General features: G+C 41.3%; 1 protein-coding gene and 1 long non-coding RNA gene across 2 annotated transcripts in view; both read left to right on the top strand.

The window, feature by feature from the left end:
• Positions 1-22,556, top strand: part of LOC131221211 (uncharacterized) — a 55,648-nt gene extending 33,092 nt beyond the window's left edge. Inside the window, exon 4 of the mRNA XM_058216395.1 lies at positions 21,776-22,556. Coding sequence (XP_058072378.1) covers positions 21,776-22,360 — 585 coding nt within the window. The 3' untranslated portion in view covers positions 22,361-22,556. The remainder of the gene's footprint in view (positions 1-21,775) is intronic.
• LOC131221212 (uncharacterized) lies at positions 11,352-11,949 on the top strand. The gene is made up of 3 exons (XR_009159104.1): positions 11,352-11,569; positions 11,656-11,786; positions 11,868-11,949. It is a non-coding gene; the product is annotated as an uncharacterized LOC131221212 (long non-coding RNA).
• Positions 22,557-26,847: the final 4,291 nt, after the last annotated feature.

Raw genomic sequence — 26,847 nt, forward strand, 5'->3', positions numbered from 1 at the left:
TGTTGCCCTCATATGAGTCTCTCTCACAATTTTCCAAATTAAGGCTAGAATCTGAGCATCTTTTGCCGCCCAAGTCTTCCTAATTTGTTAATTAGGCTTAGAGGATGTTAAATACCAAGCAAGGAAGAAGGGAGTGGAAAAGTCGTGGTGGGGAAGATGAGTTTTTCCACGAATTATCTCCCCCCTTTCTCCCATACTTTATTTACAACAAAAAAAGGATTACAGAGATAAGCATTTAAAGAAACCTAGATAAACACAACCATAACATGGTGTTCTGTTGTGGTAACGGTGGCCGTAACGGTGCCCACCGTTACCGTTATCGTTACCAATACGGCCCATGTCGGCCGTTATGGGGACGTAACGGCCGATGCGACCCTTGTAACAGTTAATTTTTTTTGTAAAAAAAATCTAGAAAATATCCATTGAATCTACAAAATTTGAAATATTCCAAATATGCATTCATTTATAATTTTGAACATGTTTATGGTGGTGTAACAGTCTACTCTTTGGCAAGAAAGTTGTATCGGGCTGTCTAATGAATTTGTGAACTTGACAACCTGAAATTGACTGCAAAACTCATAGATATAATTTTCTAACTATCTAATACTAATTATAGATATATTAGAATGAATGTAATATCAAAATATCTCACATGTGTAGGTGTTTGCTATTTTTCCCATAATTTACTCTACATTACATGGTTGAGGACTTGCATAAATTATAATGTTTATTCTATTTAAAGTCTTCAACATGCCAGAGAATTCTCCTATCCTGTGGTTCCCGTCTCATCCTCAAGATAAAAATTAAATAAATACTAGTGTCTGATTTACTCCCCCATAACTTGATTAAGGATTATTTGATTGGTTGTTACGGGAGTTTACTTAATGAATGTATGGGTAATGGGTATTGAAATACTTACCTTAAATGTAAATAATGTTTTAAAAAACTCCCGAGTCACCACCAAAATGAAAATATGCTTGGTTGTGGTTGCTCGACCTCTACATCCTCATCATCATTAGGTTGCGGCTGTGGAATAGGTGCTGCATATCCATAATATCCAGTGGTAGAGGGCTATGAAACCAGAGGATGATTGATCCTGACTAGGCAACAACTCTGACCCTGAGTAAGGATATCTATTAATGCCTGTCGAATAGTTGTACTGGTGCCCGTACTCGGGTTGTTGAGATTGAGAATATGTATGTGATGAAAACTTGGATTTGGATCTGAATATCTGTAATCATATGGAACATGTGGATCAAGGCGACTACTCTAACATGAATGTGATGGAACAGGCTCCATATAATCCCATTGGCCGTAAGAATATCCACAATGCCCGGGACCATAAGGCTGTTGATGTTCCGGACCTCCCAATGCACCACTGGAGCCAACCTCCTCCCGTTGCTTGTATTGTGACTCAATAGACTCATAAGTCCGACCTCGCATACTCCCCCCCAGTCGATGCTTATTGGCCTCGCGATCTGTAGATGACTGTATGGTGTGCCAAGCAACAGCATAAGTAGGACTAATATCAGGTGCGTCATCATCATTACCACCATCATGATCATCCATCTTGGTCTTGCTGCTACTACTGCTCGTACTTCATAGCTGCACGATTCTCTTGCTGCGCTGTACGTATTATTGGGTCTATCTCGGTCTTGCTGCTACTACTGCTCGTACTCTTCTGCTAAGGCAAACTTTGCATGAAATCTGCCCCTCTTTTTGTATCCAACACAGCTGCAGGTCTCTCTTGCTGCGTCGTGCATATTATTGGGTTATCCACTTCTAATTCTTTGCTATCCTCTTATATCTGTTTTTCCCTTCCAACTAAGGTAGAAGCGAGCCGTCCTTGTCATAAATATTGTCCAAGTTAATTGAACAGTTTTCCGTGTCATCGATGGCTGTAATGCTCCTATGATGTCGTTGTATTCTTAGCCTCATGTTGTCGTGCATGAAGACAAGTCTATCCAACGTCTTAGTCTGCAATCTATTCCTATTCTTCGAATGAATAAGTGCAAAACAACTCTAGTTCCTTTCACAGTTAGAGGAAGATGTTGTCTGGCTCAACTTTTATTGCAATTTTTTGGGGAGCTTTCGATTCATCTATACCATTCGTCTGGTTGCAACTTAAATACTGCATGTTGTATGAGAGCATCTCCAAAGCTACTCTAACAATTTCCAAATGTATCTAATTCATTCAATGCGTTTATTTGCACATCTTGGTCGGGTTCTAATATCTTTATCACATTCTTTAGCTCAACAAGATCCTCATCATCTACAGCAAATGATTAGACATTTCTGTACCTAGGATTCAGATAGTAACCTGCTGCATGAAGATCGTGATGGAGCTGCTTTGTCCATATCTTGTCAAACATTTTTCAATAGACCGTCCAGTTTGTATCATGTTGAATTGCCATCTTCGCCTTATCTATGGCATCGTAGAGGAAGCCCATGGTAAGTGCTTCATCTGTTTCAATAAGACAGAGTACTCTCATTAGTGCCTCCATCACTTTTAGGATTTTTTGGACCTCCTTCCAATATTTGTTGTCTTTTATGGTCTTCACAACCTCAACCGATGTCCCTGATGTCTTCGTCCCATATTTTGTGTTAAGCCAATCTCGAGAAGCGAACATCTCACTCAACTCTCCCCTAAGCTGGTACAAACTCTCCAGGGCTATAAAGTTAGTTGCAAATCTAGTCACCGCGGGCCTAAGAAACTCTCTTCCCTTCATAAACCTTCTCATTATTGCAACTACTTGATTATAGTTGTAAATAAATGTCGTCACTTCTCTTACCATGTCGACCATTTCCTTAACACTCTTCTTCTTCCCATCATATTCCAATACGTAGTATCTTTAGCAACAACTTTTGTCATTCAACCTTGTATGTTGTTTCGTTATTTGTCACAATCTGCACCACATTCTCCTCTCCAATCTTATCCACCACTTTATATATAAGGGAAAAAAAAATAAATATAAGTAGCATTTTTGGTTTCATCCGATGCATCAATTGACTTATGGTATACTGTTCCCAAGTGGTAGTACACCATAAAGTTAATCACGCTGTGTCTAGTTGGGCTAGTCCAACCATCACACATGATCGTGTATCCTCTAGTCTGCCATATGGGTTTAAAGGTAGCCATGTATGCTTTCACATTCACATACTCTGCATCTGTCCATTTCCCCCTAATCTCCCTAGCTGTCCGAGCTTTAATTCATTCGCCTGCTTCTGCCGCATCAATTACCACTTGCCAATACGAAGAATTGGCTGCATGAGGGGGTATGTTGTTATGTATAAATAACTTTGCTGTTGCTTTACCCAGCTTCTCAGTGGAAGTTTTACTCTACATTTGTTTTATCTTATTTTATTTAGTTGATTCTTTCCTAGATAGGATCAGATCAACAAAGGGTTTCCTCATTTTCTTCCACATCCATATTTACAGGGGCATGACGTGAAGATGTCTCCCGTTAGCTACCAAACATACGTCGTAAACCACCTTACCTACCCCGCCTTGCAGATGCAGTCGCACTCCCACTCCTACTCCCACTGTATCACGTATAGACCCCAGACTTCACGAGCAAGGCGCACGCTCTCTCTCTCTCTCTCTCTCTCTCTCTCTCTCTTAGCTATAGTCACTAAATTGATCTGAATCTTCATCAGAATCAATGATCTCTTCATCACGAATGCTCATATATTCAGGACCAAACACATCTTGTTGGGTTGCTTCCAAAATCTCATCTTTCTTCTTTTGCGCAACAACTCATTTTCCCTTCGACTCATTCAAACTAGCTTGCGTCAAGATCATTATATTTTTTGGCACTATGGAAATCCCGCAACATGACCCTTTCAATGTGGTAAATGTTGTTTGAGTTGTGTAATTCCACCAGTTATTAGTCTATCACAATAGGTGCACTTCATTTGGTGCCTACTACTACCTATCCTCAGACATTGTTGCCATCCAATATTATCATTGCCTTGTTGGCCAGGCATTTTCTTACGAGTCTAAGTTTTCAATCCAAATATAATAAGAGTCGAAAACTCTAAGACATAAGTCCAAAAAAAGTATGACTTATAATGACTTTTAGTCCAAAATCTAAATAGAATATATGGAAATCTAAGTGTAAAAGTCTAAAATACACTCCGATTTATGAAGCTCCAACACCTGTTCATGTTGGAGCACAAAAATCAGAAAGGAAGAGGTAATGAAAGTATAGGAATCAAGGCAAAGGAAAGAGAAGAAATTCATATTTTTTATAGAGCAAAAGTGTTGCACACATGCAGCAGATATGTTGCACGACCAAATAGTGGTCCATTGCGCGGCACATAATGAGTCTGCCGTGTGCCTGCGCAATGGGGTATGGTTGTGCGGAAATGGGGTTCACATGTGTGGTTGCCTATAAATACTCCCTTTCCCTATTTCATTTGAAGGATACATAAGTGTGAAGCTCCAGAGGATCTTGAAGAAATTCAAGACTTCTCCTCCAAGACATCTTCCAGGTATTCTTAATAAGAAGAGGGAGAAGAAGAAGAAGAAGAAGACAGGGGAAAATCCCTATTGTGCTGGTGCGCGCAACAGGTCACCATTGCACGGCGCGCAACAACATTGTTGCACGCGCAATAAATCTCTGTTATATATACTTCTTTCCTGATCCTTGTAAAAGGCAATGATCTCCAATGGAATTTGATTATCTCCTTCCGGATTATCATCCCAGGCGAATCAAAAGAGATAGGGGATTCCAAAAGATTCTCAAATTCGTATAATCTCTTTGTTAATAAGACGAATGCATTGCAGGTCGGACTACTGCTGAAATCATGATTCGAATCATCCCTAATAATATTGCTATTATATTCATTAAATATACTTTGTATTGGAATCAAGGGAAATACAAGGATGTAAACGAACTTTAAAATCAATAAAGGTGTCTGATGATGATTGTTCTCTAATATTCCTTTGTTATTATTTAATAAGATATCCCTGATTGCAATACATTCATTTCTTGTCGAAACAAAATGGTGACTTTGCTGGGGAATTTATCTTATTCATTAATAACTTAGGAATCATCAAAAGAAATATCACAATCAAATGGCGCCGCTATGGTGCCAACATGGTGACTCTCAACGGGAACATCCTCCCATTCATCTCCAATATAAAGTATATCTTGTTCGGTTCGTACTACTTATGTACTGTCTTTTCTTCCAGAACCTTCAACTCTTCATAACTACAATGACCTCATCAATCAACACTATTTTCTACTTCACGCCCATTGGATTCGCCCTTGAATATGTACAAACGTCATCTGAGACCTTGGTCAAGAAAGATCAGTCGACTTCGACCGCGAACAACAAGACAAAAGTGATGACTAGGGCAATTTCCGTGTCACCAATCGTACAGAATAGTGAAGAAGAATGGACAGTAGTATCATCTAGGAGAGCAAGAGTCCGATCTCTTCTAGTCAGAAGTCCAATCCCACTATGGGCGATTAAAGGACCTATCACACGTAACGCTATGGGAGAGAATCCCGCATCAGCTCCGCCTTCACTATATCCAAGATAAGCAAAAGTTGCTTCCTTCACCTAAGAGGATTTCTCAGCTCTTCTGGTTATGGCTTCGCGCTGGACTCAGAAAGAGAGAAAAGGCACCTCGTGTACACCCGCGAGCGAACATGACTAATATTGTACTAGCTAGTCAAGAAACAAGTTTATAGGCAGTAGAAGGTAGTAAGGAACAGTGTTTAAAATGTCGACGATATTATTGAAATATCGCCGATAATATTGGTGTCACTGCACTGGCGACACTGAAACCCTATTTTTTCGAATTGCTTCCAAGTTTCACAGATAATCTCGCCGGATTGTCGGTATTTTCAAAATCTTGCCATATTTCGATGTTCCCACCAACCACGGGTGGGAACTGTAGCCAATAACTCCCTTCATCGATAAAAGGGGGTAGTTGTGGCGATAAAATCTAAAAAAACTAAAAAAATACCTGTTTTTTCGTGATTTCACGGCTGTTGAGTGCAGATTGGCAATTTTCAGTAAGATTCAACCCAAAAAATTTCTTTTTTTTTTTTTCGTCGAAAAATCCTCTGCAACTTCTCGAATCCGCTTGCGGGCCGAGATCTTGTTGGAAAATAGAGGGTTTTTTTTTTAAAAAAAAAAAAAAATTAGGATGAGGGGAGGGATTTTTGGGTTTGAAAATTTGGAGAAATTGGTGGGAAGGAGATGAAATTTTGAGATTTTCGGGGTTTTACGTGAATTGGGGATCGGGCGGGCGTAAATTGGGGATCAGCAGGCGTGAAATGGGATTGCGTACATAGTTACTCAGTACGTCTTATCGTACTGAGTACACTTTGTTGGGCCCACCGAGAATGTATCTGGTCTATCCATGCGGTCCATCCGTTTTTCCATCTATTGTAGGGGTTGAGACCAAAATTTAAGCGTACCCAAAGATCGAGCGGACCATACCATTGGAAACAGTTGGAATAATGATTTCCACCGTTAAAACCTTTCTAGGGCCCACAATGATGTTTATTTCTCATCCAACTTGTTCATAAGATCACACAGACATGGATGAAGGGAAAACACAAATAAAGTTTGATCCAAAACTTCTGTGGCCTCCAAGAAATTTTCAACTGTAGATGTTCAATTCATACTGTTTCCTACGGTGTGGTCCACTTGAGGTTTGGATATACTTTGTTTTTCGGCTCAAGACCTAAAATTATCTATTAAAATGGATGGACAGAGTGGATAAAATACATAAATCACGGTGGACCCCACAGTTTACCCAGTACACTTAGGGTTTGTTTGGGGCATGGCATTAGGAAGGATTAGGTGGGATGGGATTGAAAAAACATAATTATTACCCATGGCAGGGATTGTCCCCTGTTACCATGGGATAAGCATAATTCCGTGCTTTGTTTGTAATAAGGTGGTACATTGAATGGATATACCCGCCATCATTTGAAACTATTGAGAATAACACACGTGTTATATCTAAACCGTTCATTTCTTTTGTAACCTCAATTTATGGCATGGGCTTAAAAATGAGGCAGATCCAAAACTTATGTGGCCCCAAAGAAGTTTTCAACGGTAAGTATTCAATCCCCGTTGCTTTCTATGGTGGGGTCCACTTGAGCTTTAGATCTGCTTGATTTTTTGGCCATGCTCTAAAATGATCTTGAAAAATGGGTGGACTGTGTGGATGTAGCCCACACATCATGGTGGGACCTACACAACTTGCTAATATTGAGTGAAATTGGCACGAAACCCAATGCAACCATCTGATCTATTTCCAAGTTTTTCCATTCTTCCCAAACATGGAGTGGAATTGGCACAGGACCAGATGCAATTCTATCCCACGTAAGCCCATCTAATACCATGCGGCAAACATGCCCTTAGCGTACTGAGTTACTCAATACGTGATCGGCGGGTGGGGCTTTGATGGTGCAGGTCGGTGCTCCATGGGCCCCACCATGATGCATCTGTTGTATCCATGCTGTCCATTAATTTTTAAATATTATTTTAGAGCTTGATCCAAAAAATGAGGTAGATCTAAAACTCAGGTGGACCACACCACGGGGAAACAGTAGTGATTGGATATCCACCATTTAAATCCTCCTAAGGGCCACTGTACTATTTATTTGACATCCAATCTGTTAATTAGGTCATACAGACCTAGATGAAGGGAAAAAACAAAGATCAGGTTGTTCCAAAACCTTTATGGCCCCCCAAAAGTTTTTAATTGTCAAAGTTCATTCAACACTGTTTCTTCTAATGTGGTCCAATTGAGATTGGGATATACCTCGTTTTTTTTTTTTTTTTTTTTCCATATCATAAAATTTTCTTTAAAAATAGATGGACAACATGGATGAAACACATACCTCGTGGTGGGACCCACAGAGCACGGCAGGGGGAGTAGCCAATCTGTTTCCGCAGCGCGGATCAGGGACACGGATTTGCTGCGGAAGCCTTTCCCAGTACTCTTGCCCTGCAAGCTTAGGTGGGGCCCATTGTGATGTTTGTGAGAAATCCTCCCCGTCCATCCGTTTTGTGATTTCATTTTAGGACTTGTTGCCAAAAATGAATCGTATCCAAAGCTCAAGTGAGCCATACGGAAGGAAAATGTGGTTAGGGAAATTCCTACCGTTGAAACCTTCCTGGGTTCAACAGTGATGTTTAGATGCCATCCATATCGTTAATAACGTCATTACTATTGGGATTAACTGAAAACAAAAATATTGGCATGAATCAAAATTTCTGTGGTCCCACGAATATTTCAACTGTGGATGTTTAATTATCATGTTTTAGGCTCACTTGAGCTTTAGATACGGCTCATTCTTGGCATCATGTCCTAAAATGAACTCAAAAAACGGATGGACGGGGAGGATTTTTCACAAGCATCACAGTGGACCCCACCTGAGCTTTCAGCGTAGGAAGGAAATCCGAGTCCCGTGGATGGAAGCAGATTGCGTAGCGTACTGAGTAACTCAGTACGCTTAGCGTACTGAGTAAACTCTGTGGGGCCCACCATCATTCATGCGTTGTATCAACTTTGTCCATTTGTTTTATCATATAATTTTAGTGCGTTAAAACAAAAATTAATCTTCTCCAAAGCTCTAGTGGACCACACCACCTGAAACAGCGTGAATTGAAGTCTACCGTTGAAAAGTTCTTGGGGCCCACATAAGTTTTAGATCAAGATGATGTGTATGTAGGCTGTGTGGGGTCCATAGAAATGCCTGCCACAAATCCACTCCGTCAATCTGTGTTTTTAAAGACCGCAGTAGGATATGAATATAAAATTCATACATGTCCAAAACTCATGTGGGCCCTACAACACGAAACAGTGGGTATTGAACGTGGTTTCTAGGGAGCGGATTAAGTGTTACTAGGGTAACACGTTAGTGAGTGTTTCCCAGAACGTGGGGCCCACCTTGATCTATGTGATACATATCCACGCTGTCCATCAGTTTTTCCATATCATTATAAGGGATGGTTAAAAAAATGAAGTATATTCAAAATTAAAGAAGATCACGATTGTTTCTAATGTTTATTTTCCATCCAACCTTTTGATAAGGTCAAGGGCTGGATGAAGGGAAAACACAAATATCAGCTTGATTCAAAGCTTTCGTGATTCTAGGAAGTTTTTAATGGCGGCGTTCAATTACCATTGTTTTAAGTGGTGTGTCCACTTGAGATTTGGATCTACTTTATTGTTTTAATCTCATGGGCTAAAATGAATGAATGACATAGATATAAAATACATTGGGATCCACAGCCATGAATTCACCTACGCATGTAGTTTATAAGATCAGGCGAATTCCACCCGATTTGTTTTTCATTTACCATGATAAACGAAAAATGATAACTTTCACGTGCTATTGGGAAAGAAATTAAAACCACATAATGTCCACCCTTTATTTACATGGACCCATCATGTTGTATGTATAAATCACAATAAGCCCCATAAAGTTTACTCAGTATGCAATCTGCAGACTCTTTCCTCAATTGTAATTTATGTGAAATTTTGATTTGATCTAACATCTTAGCCCTTGAAATGATTTGGGCTTATTACACTAAATACGAGCCGATGTACTTGTTTTTTGTTTATTATTGCAAATTTGTATGCTACTAGGGAGCAAAATGTCGTTTGGATCGGGAAAAAGAGGAGCAAGGGACATTGGGTGGAGACGTGGACGGCCAGTGTAGGGGAATAAATATGGAGTCATATGCAACTATTATGGCCAAGTGATATGGAGTGGGGGAGTGTCTAGGCTAAAGGAACATTTGGCAGGGGGATACAATCATGTGAAAGACTGTCCAAGTGTAACAAGGCCACTGAGAGAGGACATGAAAAGAGTGTTGACTGAAGTGAAGTCACGCAAGCTGCAGCAAAAGGATTGGGAGAGAGATATGAGGGAGGAGCTATGAGGCACTGGACGGGGCCTAGGTGCTATCGACGAGCATGGTGATGATGACGATGAGAGGATCGCGTACCCCGATGACTATGTTACGGCTTGAGAAAGGAGTGATTTTACACAAGTGATTCGTGAGTCTCGAGCTTCAGAGTGGGAGTGGGAGCAAAGAAGACAAGTTGATGAGAGTAGGCCGTCATTTGGGACATCCCGACATGAGGCTGGTGGGAGCAGTCGACGATTTGAGGGAGGTAGTGGAGCCGGCCTACAACGCATGCAAAGCGCTTGTGTCCCAGACGCACCCATCGCAGGAGTTAATAAAAAAAGATTAAAAAATATGTGGAGCAAGGGGCTCAGGGAGAAAGTGGGTGGTGCTATATCTAGGTGGTTCATCTCGAGCCATGTACCAACAAATGCAGCAGCCAGTCCTCACTTCAAAAATATGATTAAGGAAGTGTAGCGTGCCGGGCTCAGTGTGAAGCCTCCCACGCCATAGGAGATTCTTGGCGTCTACCTCGATCGGGAGCACGAGGAGATGTAGGCTTGGGTATGTGGACTCAACCGAATTGGAAGCAGTACGGGGTGACAATCATGTTGGATGGGTGGACGGGACCCATGGTATTCCAAATCGATTACGTAATGGTCGTTACGTAGCGGTGACGGTCATAATCGTTACGTGTTACGGGGTCGAAACGGCCGTAACAGAAAAACGCACCGTAACCGCCTCATAACGGTCCAGGAACATTTTTCAAAAAATAAAAAATGGCCGTAACGGCCAATACGGAGGCTGTAACGGCCATTACAGCTCGTATCATAACGGTAACGGTGGTGGCCGTAACGCCGTTACGGCCACCGTTATCGTTACGGAACACCTTGACGGGACCCACAAAATTGTTCGTTATCAATTTCATGGTATACTGTAGAGGACAACCCGTTTTCCTCAAATCCATTGATGCATTGGCCAGAATAAAAGATCACGAATACATATATGCTCTCCTAAAAGGAGTGATTAGAGATGTTGGGTCCCAGAATGTTGTCTAAGTTGTGACGGACAATGGCAGTGCGTTCGTTAAGGCGGGGAAGAAATTGATGAAGAAGTTTAATCTCTATTGGAACCCGTGTGCGGCACACTGCATTGATTTAATACTCGAGGAGATAGGCCAGAGGGATTCTGTCAGGAAGACCATCCAAGATGTGAGGAGAGTGACAAACTTTATATACAATCACTCATGGTTGTTGGCTGCAATGCGTGAGTGTTGTGGAGGGGACATCATTAGACCAGGCGGGAAATGGTTCGCCACGAACTTCATTGCACTCGACAGCTTATACAGGCATCGCGTGGGTCTCAAAAATTTGTTTAGATCCGAGAAATACATGGAGTGGAATCAGAGGAAGACAGAGGGTGCAAAGATCTGTTCGAAGATAGTGCTTTCTGATTCCTTCTGGGATAAAGTTCACAACGTCGTTTCCTTCCTGCATTCGATGTACAAGGTCCTTCGAGCCGTAGATAATGAGATGTGGCCTTCGATGGGGTCAATGTATGAGCTCATGAGAATTATGAGAGAGGGGATAATGACTACAATCCCCAGTTCGTATCAGTGGATGATCAATATCATCGATCATTGATGGACCGGGACTCGAGCATCCAATCCACCAAGCCGGTAAGTTTGTTAATACAACTGAGTACTTTAAGCATCATTTCTGTTTGCATGTTAATACAACCGAGTAACTAATATTTGGGTTTCAGCATACTACCTGAATCCCAAATTTCATTATAAACGTTGGCTCCATGAGAATCAAGATTTGACGATGGCCGTCCACGAGGCGTTCGAACGATTGTTCCGAGAATCAACAGCGCAAGCAGATTTTGGTAACCAGGTAATGCAATAAATTTACTTCCTTATAGCCTCTAGAAATATGCGTGATTAATAATAATGACCTGTGAATACGTGTTTATAGTTGTTGCGGTTTAGGGATGCGAGGGGTACGTTTTCATCCACACTAGCAAAAGCATCGACTGAAACAATGATGCCGTGTGAGTATGAAAACATAATTAGTTAATTGCATTTTTCGTTTAAACTTCAAACTAAAATAAGCTCTTCATGGATATATAGGTGAGTGGTGGGTGATGTACGGAGTCGACACGCCCGCACTGCAGTTATTGGCACTCCGTGTTCTCGCACAGACTGTATCCTCACCGTGTGAGAGGAATTGGAGCACATGGTCACTCATACACATCAGCAAGAGGAACGGGCTGGCATATGAGAAGCTGCAAAAACTCGTTTACTGTCACTACAATATGAAGTTAAGAGAGAGGTAGTTGTGGGTAGACCGAGATATGAAGGAAAATCAGGACCTGCAGGACCTGTCGTCTATAGGTAACATGGCACAAATAGGTGATGATGATGAGGACCCATTTATATAAGTGGGTCAAATCAGCTGATTTAGATGATGCGGAGGGAGGCCCTGCTCCACAGGTAGCTGAGGGAGCAACTTCTCTGGGTATCGATGTCGATCAGGTAGTAATCGAACAGAAGGTGGATACAGACTCCTTTGATCCTTTGGTGAGGAGTTTGGCACATTGCAATGAGGGTGAGGAAGCATCTTCACGACCCCCCTTCATCATTAAGTCGTAGTGAGTGATGATGAGACTCAACCCCCACTCGATACTGGTCCTGGGGACGACGACGACGACGATGACGATGGTGATGAGGGAGGGGACAGAGGCACCGACACTAATATAGGTGGTACTAGTGGGGGTGGGGGTGGCAGTGGTGGGGGGTACATGACGGCTCAAAGCCAATGATCCATTGGCCAGTTCACTGAGGAGCAGAGCTTTGACCATGCCACTCAGGACGTGGACCATGGATCTCGTCCACCATCTAGGGCGAGAGCATCGAAGCCCACATATATGTTAGAGCGTCGTTCGAAGAAGAAAGCCGGACGCACTGCGGCTAATGCTCTCACGCGCAGCTTGTCATCTATGGACATAAGTTCAGATCAGGGGAATTCCACCTCTGTCCCACCTTATGCTCATGGGGATATCACGGGTATGGCCATGACTGCTCTGACATTCAGTAACACTCATCTACCCATGGGTACAGGCAGCCGGAAGATAGTTCTTCAAGTCATGACCCTTTGACAGGAGGACATTCGGGGTACCCGTATGACTGACAGCAATACTATCAAGGAGTTGGGGTTAGACTTGATCTGTTCCCTCAACACCCTGCTCAGCAAATGCCATCGATGTATGTCACGCAATTCCTACGTCTAGGTGTACTTGTACAGTTTGGGGAGGATGACTATCAGATGTACATAAGAGAGTTCCTCAATTGGTACGAGCAGAGGATGACCTGGGAACAGTACTGCCAACATGTTGGGCAACAGTACTACTCTCAACTGCCACAGAATCAGGATAATGATTACAAGCCACCTCGTCACTCTATGTGGGGATGAAACATGGCTAGAAATGTGTATTTTTTTTTTTTTTTCATTTACTTTTGCATGTCTTAATCGTTGTAAGCTTGCATTTGTATTATACAAACTCATTTTGGTTACTGTTTGAGTGATTTCTTACGACAACGCATGCCTTTTGACCCCCATTAAATGGAAACTTTTAATTTAATGCATTCTTTTTGCAATTTTTTCATTTCTGAATATGTAAATATGTGTATTTAGGTATGTCCTGAAGTTTCACTGAAAAATTTCACCATTTTCTCCATGTTTCCCCCTTTTTCCCTACATTTCCTGTTATCGGTGATATTATTGGCGATAACGATATTATATCTTTATATCTGGCCAGCGAAACTTGTAGCGATACCAACAACTCGAACATTGGTAAGGAAGAAGTCAAACATCCAGAGACAGCTCCTGAATAGATAGAGGACGGGGGGCAACCGACAGTTGATGCGTTATGAGAAGTGAATTTGGGAACAGAAGAAGAACCCCGAAATACTTAAGTCCTAGCCTATTAGAACAAGAAACCGACCAGTACGTTGAATTGTTAAAAAGAAACATAGATGTATTCGCCTGGACATTTGCAAAGATGCTTGGTTTGGAACCAATAGTGGCAATGCATCGGCTTAGTATCTCTAGGGATAAGAAGCCGGTTAAACAGGTACAAAGACAATTTCATCCCGATTTAATACCCCTAATAGAAGAAGAGGTGAATAAATTGATTAAAGTGGGGTTTATAAGGAAAGTCAAATACCTCAAATGGATTTCTAACATCGTCCCTGTGAAGAAGAAGAGTGGATGGATTAGAGTATGTGTTGATTTTAGAGACTTAAATGAAGCATGTCCGAATTATGACTTTCCATTGCTCGTAACAGAGTTGTTGATCGACAGCACAATGAAATATGCGGTTATGTCCTTCATGGATGGATATGCCGGTTACAATCAGATACGCATGGCACCTGAAGATGAAGGGGCTACAACATTCAGGACATCTCTAGTAATCTATTGTTGTAAGGTTATGCCATTCGGACTAAAAAATGCCGGAGCTGCATACCAGAGAGCGATGCAGAATATTTTCCAAGACATGATGCATAAACATGTTGAATGCTATGTTGACGATTTAATAGTTCGATTGAATGATCACAAAGAGCATCGAGAACACCTATCCTCCGTTTTCGGCCAACTCAGGAAGAAACGGTTGAAAATGAACCCAACAAAATGTGCATTCAGTGTATCATCGGGTAAGTTTCTTGGGTTCGTTGTCAGACATCGAGGAATCAAAGTCGATCTGGGAAAGATCAAAGCCATTTAGGAAATGCTACTCCCGAAAACGTTAAGAGAACTCAAAAGCTTACAAGGAAAGCTGGCGTATATTCAATGTTTCGTTTCAAACTTAGTCGGAAGATGCTAACCATTTTCTCATCTCATGAAAAAGGGAGCAGAATTTGTATGGGATCAAGCATGTCAGAATGCATTCGATTCCATCAAAGAGTTGTTGAAACAACCTCTGGTGCTTACAACACCTGTGAAGGGCAAACCTCTAATTTTATACATCGCTGCATGTGAAAACTCCTTAGCAACTCTGCTGGCTCAGTGCAATGAATAGGGAAAAGAAAACACTCTCTATTACTTGAGCATGACTTTGATAGGGGTAGAGTGTAACTACTCGCCTATTGAGAAAATATGCTTGGCCCTGGTATTCGCTGTGCAAAAATTGCAACATTATTGTCTCTCCCATGAGATAACTTTGAGCTCTCGAGCAATCCAATAAAATATCTGATGACAAGACCAATGCTGTCTGGGAGATTAGCCAAATGGATGTTACTTCTCTCTGAGTATATGATCACTTTCGAACCGTTAAAAGCAATAAACGGAGAAGCAGTAGCGGATTTTCTAGCAACACATCCGATTCTTGACAATGAAGAAATTTCTGATGAATTACCAAACGAACAGGTATTGCTAGTTGAACCGCTTGACTCGTGGCAAATGTATTTTGACGACGCTTCCCGAACATCAGGAGCAGGAGTGGGGATAATGTTTATTAGTCATCAGGGTGATTTACTGCCGCATTCTTTTACATTGGGTCCAACGTGTATTAACAATGAAGCTGAGTACAATGCTCCCATCATAGGACTGGAAATAGCTCACGAGATGAAAATACAAGTCCTACGAATCTACGGGGATTCTAAGTTGGCAATAAATCAATTGACGACATATTTCGAAATAAGAAAGCCAGAATTAGTACCCTATCGCCGACAAACACAAAAATTATTAGAGGGTTTTCACAATGTTGAAATCAAGCATATACCGCGATATGAAAATGCGAGAGCACATGGATTGACTATTTTAGCTGCGTCTCTTTCCTGTCACGACAGGAGTCCTCTCCAGATAACAATTGAGGAATGAAGATTTCTTCCGTCAACGGAGCTCTTAAATGAAGCCGTTGAAACACTGCTAATATCTTGTTTATAAATTACTATCGAAGATTGGCATCAACCTTTCATCGATGATCTTAAATACGGGATTCTACTAGAGGATTAGGTTTTGAGATCACAAATTAAACAGAGATTAAAAAAGGTTTGTTATGCATAATGAGGTACTGGATAAGAAATCTTATAATGAGATGTTGCTACGTTGTTTGGATATAGAAGAAGCGAATCATGTATTACAAGAAGCACATTAAGGGGAATGTGGAGCTCATCAGGTAGGTCGAAATTTATTCCATTGCGTACATCGTATGGGACATTATTGGCCTTTTATGTTCAGAGATGCAATAGTTTATGCGAAACGATGACGTGAGTGCCAAGTACACAGTGATATTGTACATGTACCCCTAGAAGATCTACATCAGTCAGTGACTTCATGGCCTTTTGCAGCCTGGGGATTGGACATTATCAACCCTATTAATCCGTCATCATCAAGAGGACGTCAGTATATTCTGGCAGCAACAGGCTATTTTTCCAAATGGACGGAGGCAGTCGCCTCGTGCAACATTAAGGAAAAAGACGTTATCGATTTCATTCGTCATGCGATCATATATCGCTACGGAATTCCAAAGAAAATTATTACTGATAATGACACTCCTTTCAAGAACAGAAACATGAAAAAACTATGCCAAAAGTTCGGTATTCAGCATTCATTCTCAACACCTTATTATCCCCCAACCAACGGTTTGGCAGAAGCTTTCAATAAGACAATAGTCAAAATTTTAAAGAAAATTGTTACGGGAAACAAATGAGATTGGGATGAAAGATTGCAAGAAGCCTTGTGGGCCTATCGAATGACTCATCGAACAACGACGAAAGCTACACCCTATTCACTAGTCTATGGGGTCGAAGTCGTTATTCCAATTGAGACGCAAGTTGCATCACTTACGGTGGCAGTCCATGAATCAATAACAAATGATGATAATGCCAAAATAAGGCTTATGGAATTGGATGCCCTAGATGAAAAGCAGTTAGCAACACAACAACGATTAGAATTATATCAAGCACGGATATCTGCTGCTTTTGACAAGAAAGTCAAATACTGTTCGTTCAAGAAAGGTGACACAGTGTTGATGTTAAAAAGGTCCATTGTGGTTACTCACAAAATTGGGGGCAAGTTCGATCTCAAATGGAACGAGCTGTATATCATTACAGAAGTCTATTCTAACGGATCCTATCAAGTAGTAAATCGAAACGAACAAGGCATCGGAATACCTGTCAATGCCCGATTCATTAAGAAATATCATCCTTGAGAGATGGGCAAAATTTTGATTAAGAAAGATTATCAAAAGAATCTGTCCCAATCAAATGGGGGCAGACAAGTATAGCACCATGACTGCATGTAACTCTCTGTAAAGCACATGTATTCTTCGGATATTGCTCCAAATAAATAACAGATTCACGAACATGTTATTACTCTCGAAGCTCCATAAAGGCCTTTTCAGTCAACAATTGACGATAAAACGACAATCGAAGGATCTGTGATAATAATGATGATATGAATATTAACAGTTAGCATGCGACTTTCAAACTGCCAAAGAATTACCGACTTATATTTATATGCATTCTAAAGCATCGCTAATTATTGAGTTATCGTCGGTTATAGCCATTATTGCCGATTATCGAGATATCGTTGGTTATTGTCAATTATCACTTATTATGGAATATTATTATAAAGCATCGACAATCACTGAGAAATCATCTATTACGGAATATTATTACAGATCATCATTGATATTGCCGCCAAGCTGATATTATCGCCGAAATGAACTATTATTATCGTCGACCATTGCTAAAACGATATTATCGCCGAATGGATATCATTGCCTATTATTGCCATTAATGATATCGCCAATTATTAATCATCGCTGACTGCACCGGATTAATTATATCACCGATTTATCATTTACGACAATGGTGAGCGCCCCAATAGGCCAATCACGCGTAAGCCCTATGTTATCAGCGATGACGATTTATCATTTACGGCAGCAGTGAGCGTCCCAGTAGGCCAACCACCCGTAAGCCCTGCAAAACCAACGACAAGTGCAGGGAGGAAGAAAGCTTGATGGTACCAGTTCCAAATTCAAGTGTTTGGTTTCTATCGCAACAGTGACAAAATGTGATTGATTAAAGGGAAGGTAAGAATAAATAGGCGAGACTTTTACTAGTCATGTGATAAGTGGTTCCAAAGTCAGTGACCTAGGATGAAGGAGAAGACACATGAAGAACAATACCTGACTGGGCTACAACGGCTCCGAAAACATCAGGATTATCACAAACATGGAGTTGCATAAAGGCATCATAGCTCTCTCGAGAGACGATGACAGTATCGCCTAAAGGAGACATACCTTGAGGTTCTCCAAGAGTAGGCTACAAAGATGGATCAACATTAGGAGCACTACTAGCCAAAGATGCACTCACCCAGGATGGACGAACCATAAGTTTCCAACACCGATCAACAGAATGATTTGTGCCCCCACAATGTGTGCAACTGCGAGATGCATCACGGCTGCGTTCATGCCCACTTTGGCCACGGTACCCACCACAATCGATAGCTCGGCCATGCCCAAGTGCTCTAGATGCAGGATTGAAAAAAGACTGGTCACCAACTGCATATGTAGAGTTATCAGATGATACTAAGGTAGATGTGGTTGAGGAGGAAGAGGTAGCAATATGCTAGACCATAGCATAAATTGTTGTCAAAGGAGGAAGAGTATCCATCACAATAATCTGCTCACGAACAACTTTATATTCAGAGTTAAGTCCGAAAAGGAAATGCATGCTTTGGGTTTCTTCCCGTTGTTTACAAACAATATCATAATCTTTGTTACTCTTAGACGGGAGAGGATGATAGAGATCCAACTCATCCCACATACCTCGAAGGGCAGAGAAGTACTCCTTTAGAGATCGGGAATCCTGTTGGAACATGCCGATATTTAAAATCAACTTAAAAATTCTTGATAAATTCCTTGCTTCTAAATACATATCATGCAGGGTATCCCATATCTTTTTTGCAAAAGATAGAAGCATAACAAAGTTACTAACAGATAGATCCATACCGTTAAGTAACCAAGCCATGACTTGGTAGTTCTCTTTAGTCCAGGTCTTGTAATGTCCATTTGTAGGGTCTGGAGCATCATCTAATATGTAGTTAAATTTATCTCTTCCTCCCAAAAATAATTTCACGAACTAAGCCCATTGCAAATTATTATTACCATCCAACTTGACTATTGTAGTCAACAAGTGGTGCGAGTCCAAAGACCTGGCACCAGATTTGGAAGAGATTTTATCATCCATATGGTCTACAAACACTAATATGGAGCAACAAGACACTTATGGAGAATAAGAACAGTCACCAAACTATATAGGACATATTTCCACATAACAGAAGCTCCAACCAATGGGTTATGAATTTAAGAAGGAGATAAAACTCAAGATCCAGTAGAAAACTTTCCAAAAAGGCTTGCACAGACACAGCCCACTGCCATTAAAAAAAAAAAAGACAAAAAAAAGAAAAGAAAAAAAAAAGAGCACACCCGTTGTACACCAAACGGTGGAACTGCACCTCTAAAGTGTTCAGAAAACACCAAAACACCTTCCCTTGATGAGAAAAGCTCCCATGGATGTCTTTGTATGGTAAAACCAACCAACCCCAAGGAGAAATCCCCCCAAAAACACTTACCGATTTGGGAGAAATTGCGAAAAAAAATGAAGATTTGGGGTTTTTCCGTCGGACTTGAAAAACGGTCCAAACACACCTCAAATTAGCTAAAAAAATCCTGCAAAAATCACCACAATTCCTCTAAAAAATCAAGCTCTATCAGATCATGTTCTTCCCGATGCAAAATTGTCCGTACGGTACCTACACATGCTAGCGTCAGCTGTACGGTTGCTGACGTCAACATGAGATCCTTGGGCTCTGATACCTAGTAGAGGAGTGCAGATTTGAGGAAGAAGATAAAAGGAATGGAAGAGAGGAGATGGAGAGAGAGAGAAGAAGTTTGGAGAATACGTAGTTGTGTTAGGGCTTTCAACCCCGCACACTCTTTTATTATAATACTAGAGTTACAATAAGGTACTCCATAGGAGCACCAAAAACTCTTACACACACACACACACAAAAAGACACATAAAAGTACATCATCCCCCTGTAACTTCCTATAGATCACACATTGACACAAGGAATATATAATTCAATCACATTTAAAGAACATTAACATTTAGCACATTGGTTAGCCATCATCTACATGAGTCCCCACTTTGAAGGATCTGAATACTTAGCATGTTTCTTCATAAAACACCTTAAAAATCAGACGTAAAGGGGGCCCACAAAATGTAATTCCAATTTTCATGATTGATCAAGACCCATTGACACATGACGGCACCACAAATGACCTAAGGAAGATGCGCTTGAACCATGGCTTGCATGGCTGCTTTGAAAATGGTCATGGTTGATTGAAGGCTACAAAATCTCCCATGCAACTAAAAACCATCAATTATAAAAGAAGACGTTGAAACTTGAAACAAACTGGTGTGTCGTGACTCATGAGGCACCAAAAGCAACCCACATGGCATATGGTGTGTCACAATGCATACCATAAGCAACCAAAATGGTCATCATTGACCTCTGCCTCTTTACTCAGAGAGGTAGTGGTTGGGTTCATCGTGGGTTTCTATGGCCACCAAGGCGTGCCCCAGTAGCCAGAAATTTATCAATCAAGATCGCCGCTGGACACTGGCAAGCATTCTGGCCAATGGTATACATGGCCCAAAGCCAAGTGCTGTTGCAATTTCTCTGTTTATACATGAAAATCCACTATGTCGATTTGGAATTCCCATCTCGTTTTGGGGGTTGATTACTGACAATGGAATGCAATTAACAAGCCAAATTGTTGCAGATCGGTTGGAAAATTATTAGAAAACGACACCAATTTTCTACTCCTTACAACCCTCCCCGAGTGGACAAGTGGAAGCCTCAAGATCCTTCTCCGGATTGTCGAGTAGAACGGTGAACAAGAGCAAGTGAAATTGGCATGAGATGTTACCAATGCACTCTGGGCGTACAGAACCAACACTAACAATATTGTTTAATTTCTTTTTATATAATAATTGAAAAGAAAATCCATGGGTCCTACTTTTGTACCATGGGTGCCGTCTAGGTGGAGGTCCCTCAGCAGGGCCCCGCCCAATGCCCTGTGGGCCAGCTTGGGTTCTCCAATATTTGTTCATTTCTTGAAAAAGCTTTCAAGAATAAATAAATAAATAAATATAAACATAATTACCGACCTATTTCTGTTCATGGATGTCAATTTAAGTTGTCGAAGTTGCATGCTAATTGTCTCTGATACTAATCTTGGGCGCGGCATGCAAAACGAAGTGGAAGCATGTAAGGAATTTGTGCAACTGCAATGATGACATGAGAATGGACTACAAAGCAAAAGGCCAAAGCCATGATTTGATCTAGTGATCCGCGATCCAACAACCACTGTACCCCTTTATGCAATGGCATAGGTTACAATTGACAAGATCAATGGACAAGATCACCTAAATACGGGCAACACCTACCTCTCTCTCTCTCTCTCTCTCTCTCTCTCTCTCTCTCCCTCAAAAGGAAAGGTGCATGGAACCCTTGATCAGCAGACGAGGAGATCCACGCACTAAGCGTCTCACGAAGTGGGCACCATGGTGTCCCTAGTCCAACAGACTTTACGGCCATCTCCCGTCCATCACCAGGCCACTGTTTGATTGATTTAGATAGGCAAAATGTCAGATCTATGCCTAAAGTTTGCTGCTCTGATCAAATGTTTGATCAACAATTGTAATAGTTTCCTTTCGTGTATGTACTTGAATCATTTTACTTTTGAGAGTTTATTGTTGAAAATGGATGTCATGAAATGTGACATGCTGTCTACTTGCCATTTGCAGCTGAGTAAATTACCTGTAAAAGCATTCGACTGTAAACCTTTCAGCAATTCCATTATGGGAAGAGAGCTATCCATTGCTGATGTCGACATCGGGGCAGGCCAAAGCTTGGTTGTTGCCACTAGCCACCTTGAGAGCCCCTGCCCCGCCCCACCCAGATGGGATCAGATGTTCAGCAAGGAACGCGTCGCCCAAGCAAAGCAGGCTATCAATCTTCTCAAGGATTCACCAAATGTCATATTCTGTGGCGATATGAACTGGGATGACAAGTTGGATGGGGCATTCCCCCTTCCTGATGGGTGGATTGACGCATGGGCCGAGCTCAGGTCTGGAGAGAACGGATGGACATACGATACCAAGTCCAACCCTATGTTGTCTGGTAATCGGACATTACAGAAGCGACTTGACAGGTTCATATGCAACTTGCACCATTTTAAAATAATTGGCATTGATATCATTGGGGTGGAGGCGATACCGGGGATTTCTTACTGCAAGGAGAAGAAAGTAAGGAAAGAGGTGCAGAAGTTGGTGTTGCCTGTTTTACCAAGCGATCATTATGGGTTGCTCTTAACAATCTGCAACATATAAAGCTTTTTTTTTTTTTTTTTTTTTGGGGGGGGTCCCATTTTGGTGCTGGAAAAGAATCATAGGCTTGATAGATTGACTATATTGCTCTCGTCTTTTCACTTCTTAAGTTGGACAAGGGTTGTGTATAGCAAGCAGCTCTGCTGGGTAGAAAATTGCATGTTCTGGCATCTCTCAGTCAAGAGGAATTATTATTAGAGTCCAGTCTGTGTGTGCAGGGAAATGGTACTATGAGGTCGAGCTGTGTGGGACCCACTGTGATGTGTGTAGAACATCAACACCGCGCATTTGATGGGGTCTCCTTTAGGTCATGGGATTTCCCAAAAATCAGCCATATACAGAACTCAGGTGGGCCATACCATCTAAAACCATGTGAAGACATGTCTCAAACATATAAAAGCACTTGATAGGGCCCACCTGAGTTTTGGATGTGGCTGAAACTTGGTATGACCCCTCATCCAAGTGGTATACAATGGATGGGCTGGATTTGTGAACCACATCTCGATGGGCCCAATAAATGATTATGAATGTTTTAATGGGAGGGTAACCCCTCTCTGTATGTGGTGTGACCCACCCAAGTCATGGATTGACTTGATTTGTAATCCCGTGGCCCACCATGGAATGGTGCATTTGACTGATGGGGTAGGTCTTCATGACACACACACACACACACACACACACACACACACACACATATAGGTAAAAGGTTCTATACCGTCGAGCTCATTGGAACTCCCCATGAGGTCGAGCTGTGTGGGCCCCCACCATGATGTATGTCAAACATCAACACTATGCATTTGATGGGTCCCCTTTAAATTATGGGATATCTCAAAAATCAGTCGTATATGGAACTCAAATGGGCCGTACCATCTAAAATCATGTGAAGACATGCCTAAAACATATAAAAGCACTTGGTGGGGCCCACATGAAATTTGGATGCATCTGAAACTTGGTTTGACCTCGCATCCAAGTGGGACGCACATAATGGATGGGCTGGATTTGTGAACCACATCTTGGTGGGGATAACAAATGATTATGAATGTTTTAGTGAAGGGTAACCCCTCTCAACTTTTGTATGTGGTGTGGCCTACACAAGTCACGGATTGGTTTGATTTTTAAGCCCTGGGCCTACCATGGAATGGTGCATCTGACTGATGGGGTAGATTTTTGACACATCATGGTGGGGCCCACACAACACGACCTCATGGGAAGTTCTCATGAGCTCGACCGCATAGAACCTTTTCCCTAGGGTTTAGGGTTTATATATATATATATATATATATATATATATATAGAGAGAGAGAGAGAGAGAGAGAGAGAGAGAGAGAGAGAGAGAGAGAGAGAGAGGAATGCTCACCTACCCACCTTATGTGAGCATCCGTGGGCACCTTTGCACACGTGTCTTAGGAGCACCCGTGGGCACCTTTGCACATGTGTCTTAGGCACTCAATCTGAACGGTCCACCTGATGTGGCACCCTTGAAACTATAAGGGCCCAATTTTCAGCTTGATCTAAAACTCTAGAGAAATGAAAATCAAGGGAGAGCTGTGTATCGGGCTGAAAGTTGGGTTTGTGATGTTTCATGAGGTGCTACATTACATGTATGGTTCAGATTGTGCGCCTAAAGACACGTGTGCCTTTTGTTACATCAGAACTGATGGCTAGCCTAGAGGAGATGTTTGATGATGAAGTTCAATCCAATTGTCATTCTACGGTAATGAATTCCGATTGTCATTCTAGCCTAAGGAATTCCGTAAAGAAATTCCAGAAAATGATCATGCTCTAAGGTAATATAGTAAGTCTTTGAGTTGGAGATTCTTGGAATTCTTGATGGCCTTGACTTAACACCAGAGTGATCATGTATTTGATGCTAGCGTACTTCTATTCCCCCCGTGTTAAATCACATGATGGATAATCTGTGTTGAACCTTTGACTAGTTGATTCTAGATCTTCTACTGGCTTACTTAGTGTTACATGACAAAAGCGATCCGTCTATGGCCCTTTCCAAAATTTGCACTAAGGAGAAGTCCAAAAGAAGAAGAGAAAATGTAGAACGGTAAAGGCAATTCATAAGCTTTTTGCTAATGTCAATACATGTACTTAATATTTCTACCAAATCGAATATTCTAAAGAATGAAATTAAGTAATTGAAAAGAGTTCAAAGGAAAATGTTTCCATTTTGGAGAAATAGATCATTTGAAGAGTTCCCTTTGATGGGTAACTTGAATTTGTACATGTGTGCCTTGATGGCACATGTGATGGCATTCAGAGGGTAGGAATTAGCCAAATGTGCCTTTAGTAGAGATGACAATTCTAGAGATTTTTTTAGTGTTAATGTAATGTAAATGAAAAAGAGTAGGAAACTAGAATGAATATCTGTTAAGGGTTATGGTGTATAAATGATAACAACATAAACAAGCATTGGTTTGTCCCTAATTGCATGCCTGTGATAGTTGAAACTCACACGAACACACCTGGCGAGATGGTAATGAGCACTTTGTCAAGGTGATCTCCGATAAAACCAGCAACCCAACCATGAACAGCATATATTCCCAAGACAACATTGTTGATGGCGAATGCTTCCTTTGAGTCAGTGCTTACCCAAAATTGATAACCCTTCATAGGCAAAACACCATATTAGCCAGATTAACCATTCGATGGATATTTTACCTTGGCAATTACAGCTTAATATAATGAGGTCTGTATCACAACTAATACATAGATTGGAAGAATCCTAGAGCATAGTAGAAACATTTCAGTTTAGTTACCTTACTTTCTGTTTGCCAATATCCTTCATTCTTCCTTGCAGCTGAAAGGCCAATATATGCATATTTAGCAGGGATTGGAGTTCCAGAGACAAATCAGAGACTAAACAATTTTCAAGCACTTGGAGGAACGAAACACCATAGCAAATTTTCTCTTTAGTTTATCGGTAAAACAACCACACATAATGTATCCAATGAAGATCCACAAATAATGTTTCCATGATGAAAGTGCTGACTAGTATTTTAGATAGTTCACAAATAATGACGTTTATCCAAGAAAATAACTTCTCTAGGTATGTACATTTCATTCAATAAAACTGTAGAACGAGTGTATACATTATTATCTACATGAGAGTCAGTTCCTAGAAGCCGCCTCATCTCAAATACAAGCAGTTTCATGTTTCTTCACTATACGAGTAATACTTGTTAATTTTGTTTCATCTTGAGCTCTATGAGGTTTTTAAGGCAGTGACATCTTTTCACCTTAATCTTCAATGGTTCGATTTAGATACTGAGGCCGGGGCCTTGTTAGAGATTGACCCATGTTGATTGAGAAGTTACTTCCTGGATCGAAGAGCTACTTGATCAGCTTCAGTTCGAGTATCAGAATCTGGGTCATTGGTGGCCACAGAGGTCATGACACAAGAGACCTGGAGGAGCTTGTGGAGGGCCTTAAGAAGGTGCCGATCAAAATGTATCAACTGGTGTACCTTCCATCAAGAATATCCTTTACTTGAAGATTGTAGTAGTAGAGACACATTCCTCTACTCGCAGCCTCTGATGCCGGGAGCAGTTGTTAGTCGTACCAAAGGTTTCACTAGTGGTGGATGAAGTCAATGACGTGTTCATCAGGGTACTAGATGACGGCTTAAAGCTAGCCATTAGTTACCACAATGCTATAATGGTGAAACTGCAAAATAAATGCATCTTGCAGGTCCACCCAGCATTGAAATGTGTGTGCTGACAGGGAGAGATATAAGGCCATTGCCTGATTTGGAGTAGCCAAGGAGAAAGGAAAATGCCAGGCCAAGTATCTTCCTTCTATTGCATCAACTCGAGCCCAGGACATCCTCTAGTAAGCGATGAGGTGAATAACGGGAGACTACTCGCACTCGCAAAATCGTTTGAAGAGTGGCCGGTTGAGAGCTTTTGAGGCCTTGGCCTATACAAAGTTCCTGGAATGAGGAGATTATGGCATGGTAGCCACCAGTATTCTTATATGGTTGGCATTAGCCTCAATGGAATCCTGAGTTGGTGTACCATAGGGTTGGAGGAAGGACCCATGGCAGTCACCACCTTGGGGAGCCAAAAGGAGGAGCAACACAGCCCCTAGCTTTTATTTGCCAGCTGACACTACACATCTCAACTGTTTCATATTCGGGCTGCTCTCCTAGCGTTGGCAGCGTAAGAGCAACGCTAATCAACCTTAGGACATATTAATACAGGCACTCATTGGTTGCTTTACGAGTATCAGTATCTTGATATATATTGATGACCAAGAATACGGAAACATATATCAGTATCGCCGATACTTGGAAAAATATCCTTGTCTAAGCGAAACATTGGGGAAATGTTGGGAAAAAGATGAAATTTTTTAGTGACACTTCAGGAGAAGTAAATAAAAAGGCACATTTTTACACATGTAAGAATCAAAATATTGTAAAAGCAACTATACATAATAAGTTTTTATTTTATAGAGGCCTAGCCATGTGTTGTCGAAAAAAT

The sequence above is a fragment of the Magnolia sinica genome, chromosome 12 (genome assembly GCF_029962835.1).
Source record: "Magnolia sinica isolate HGM2019 chromosome 12, MsV1, whole genome shotgun sequence".
NCBI classification, from domain to species: domain Eukaryota; kingdom Viridiplantae; phylum Streptophyta; class Magnoliopsida; order Magnoliales; family Magnoliaceae; genus Magnolia; species Magnolia sinica.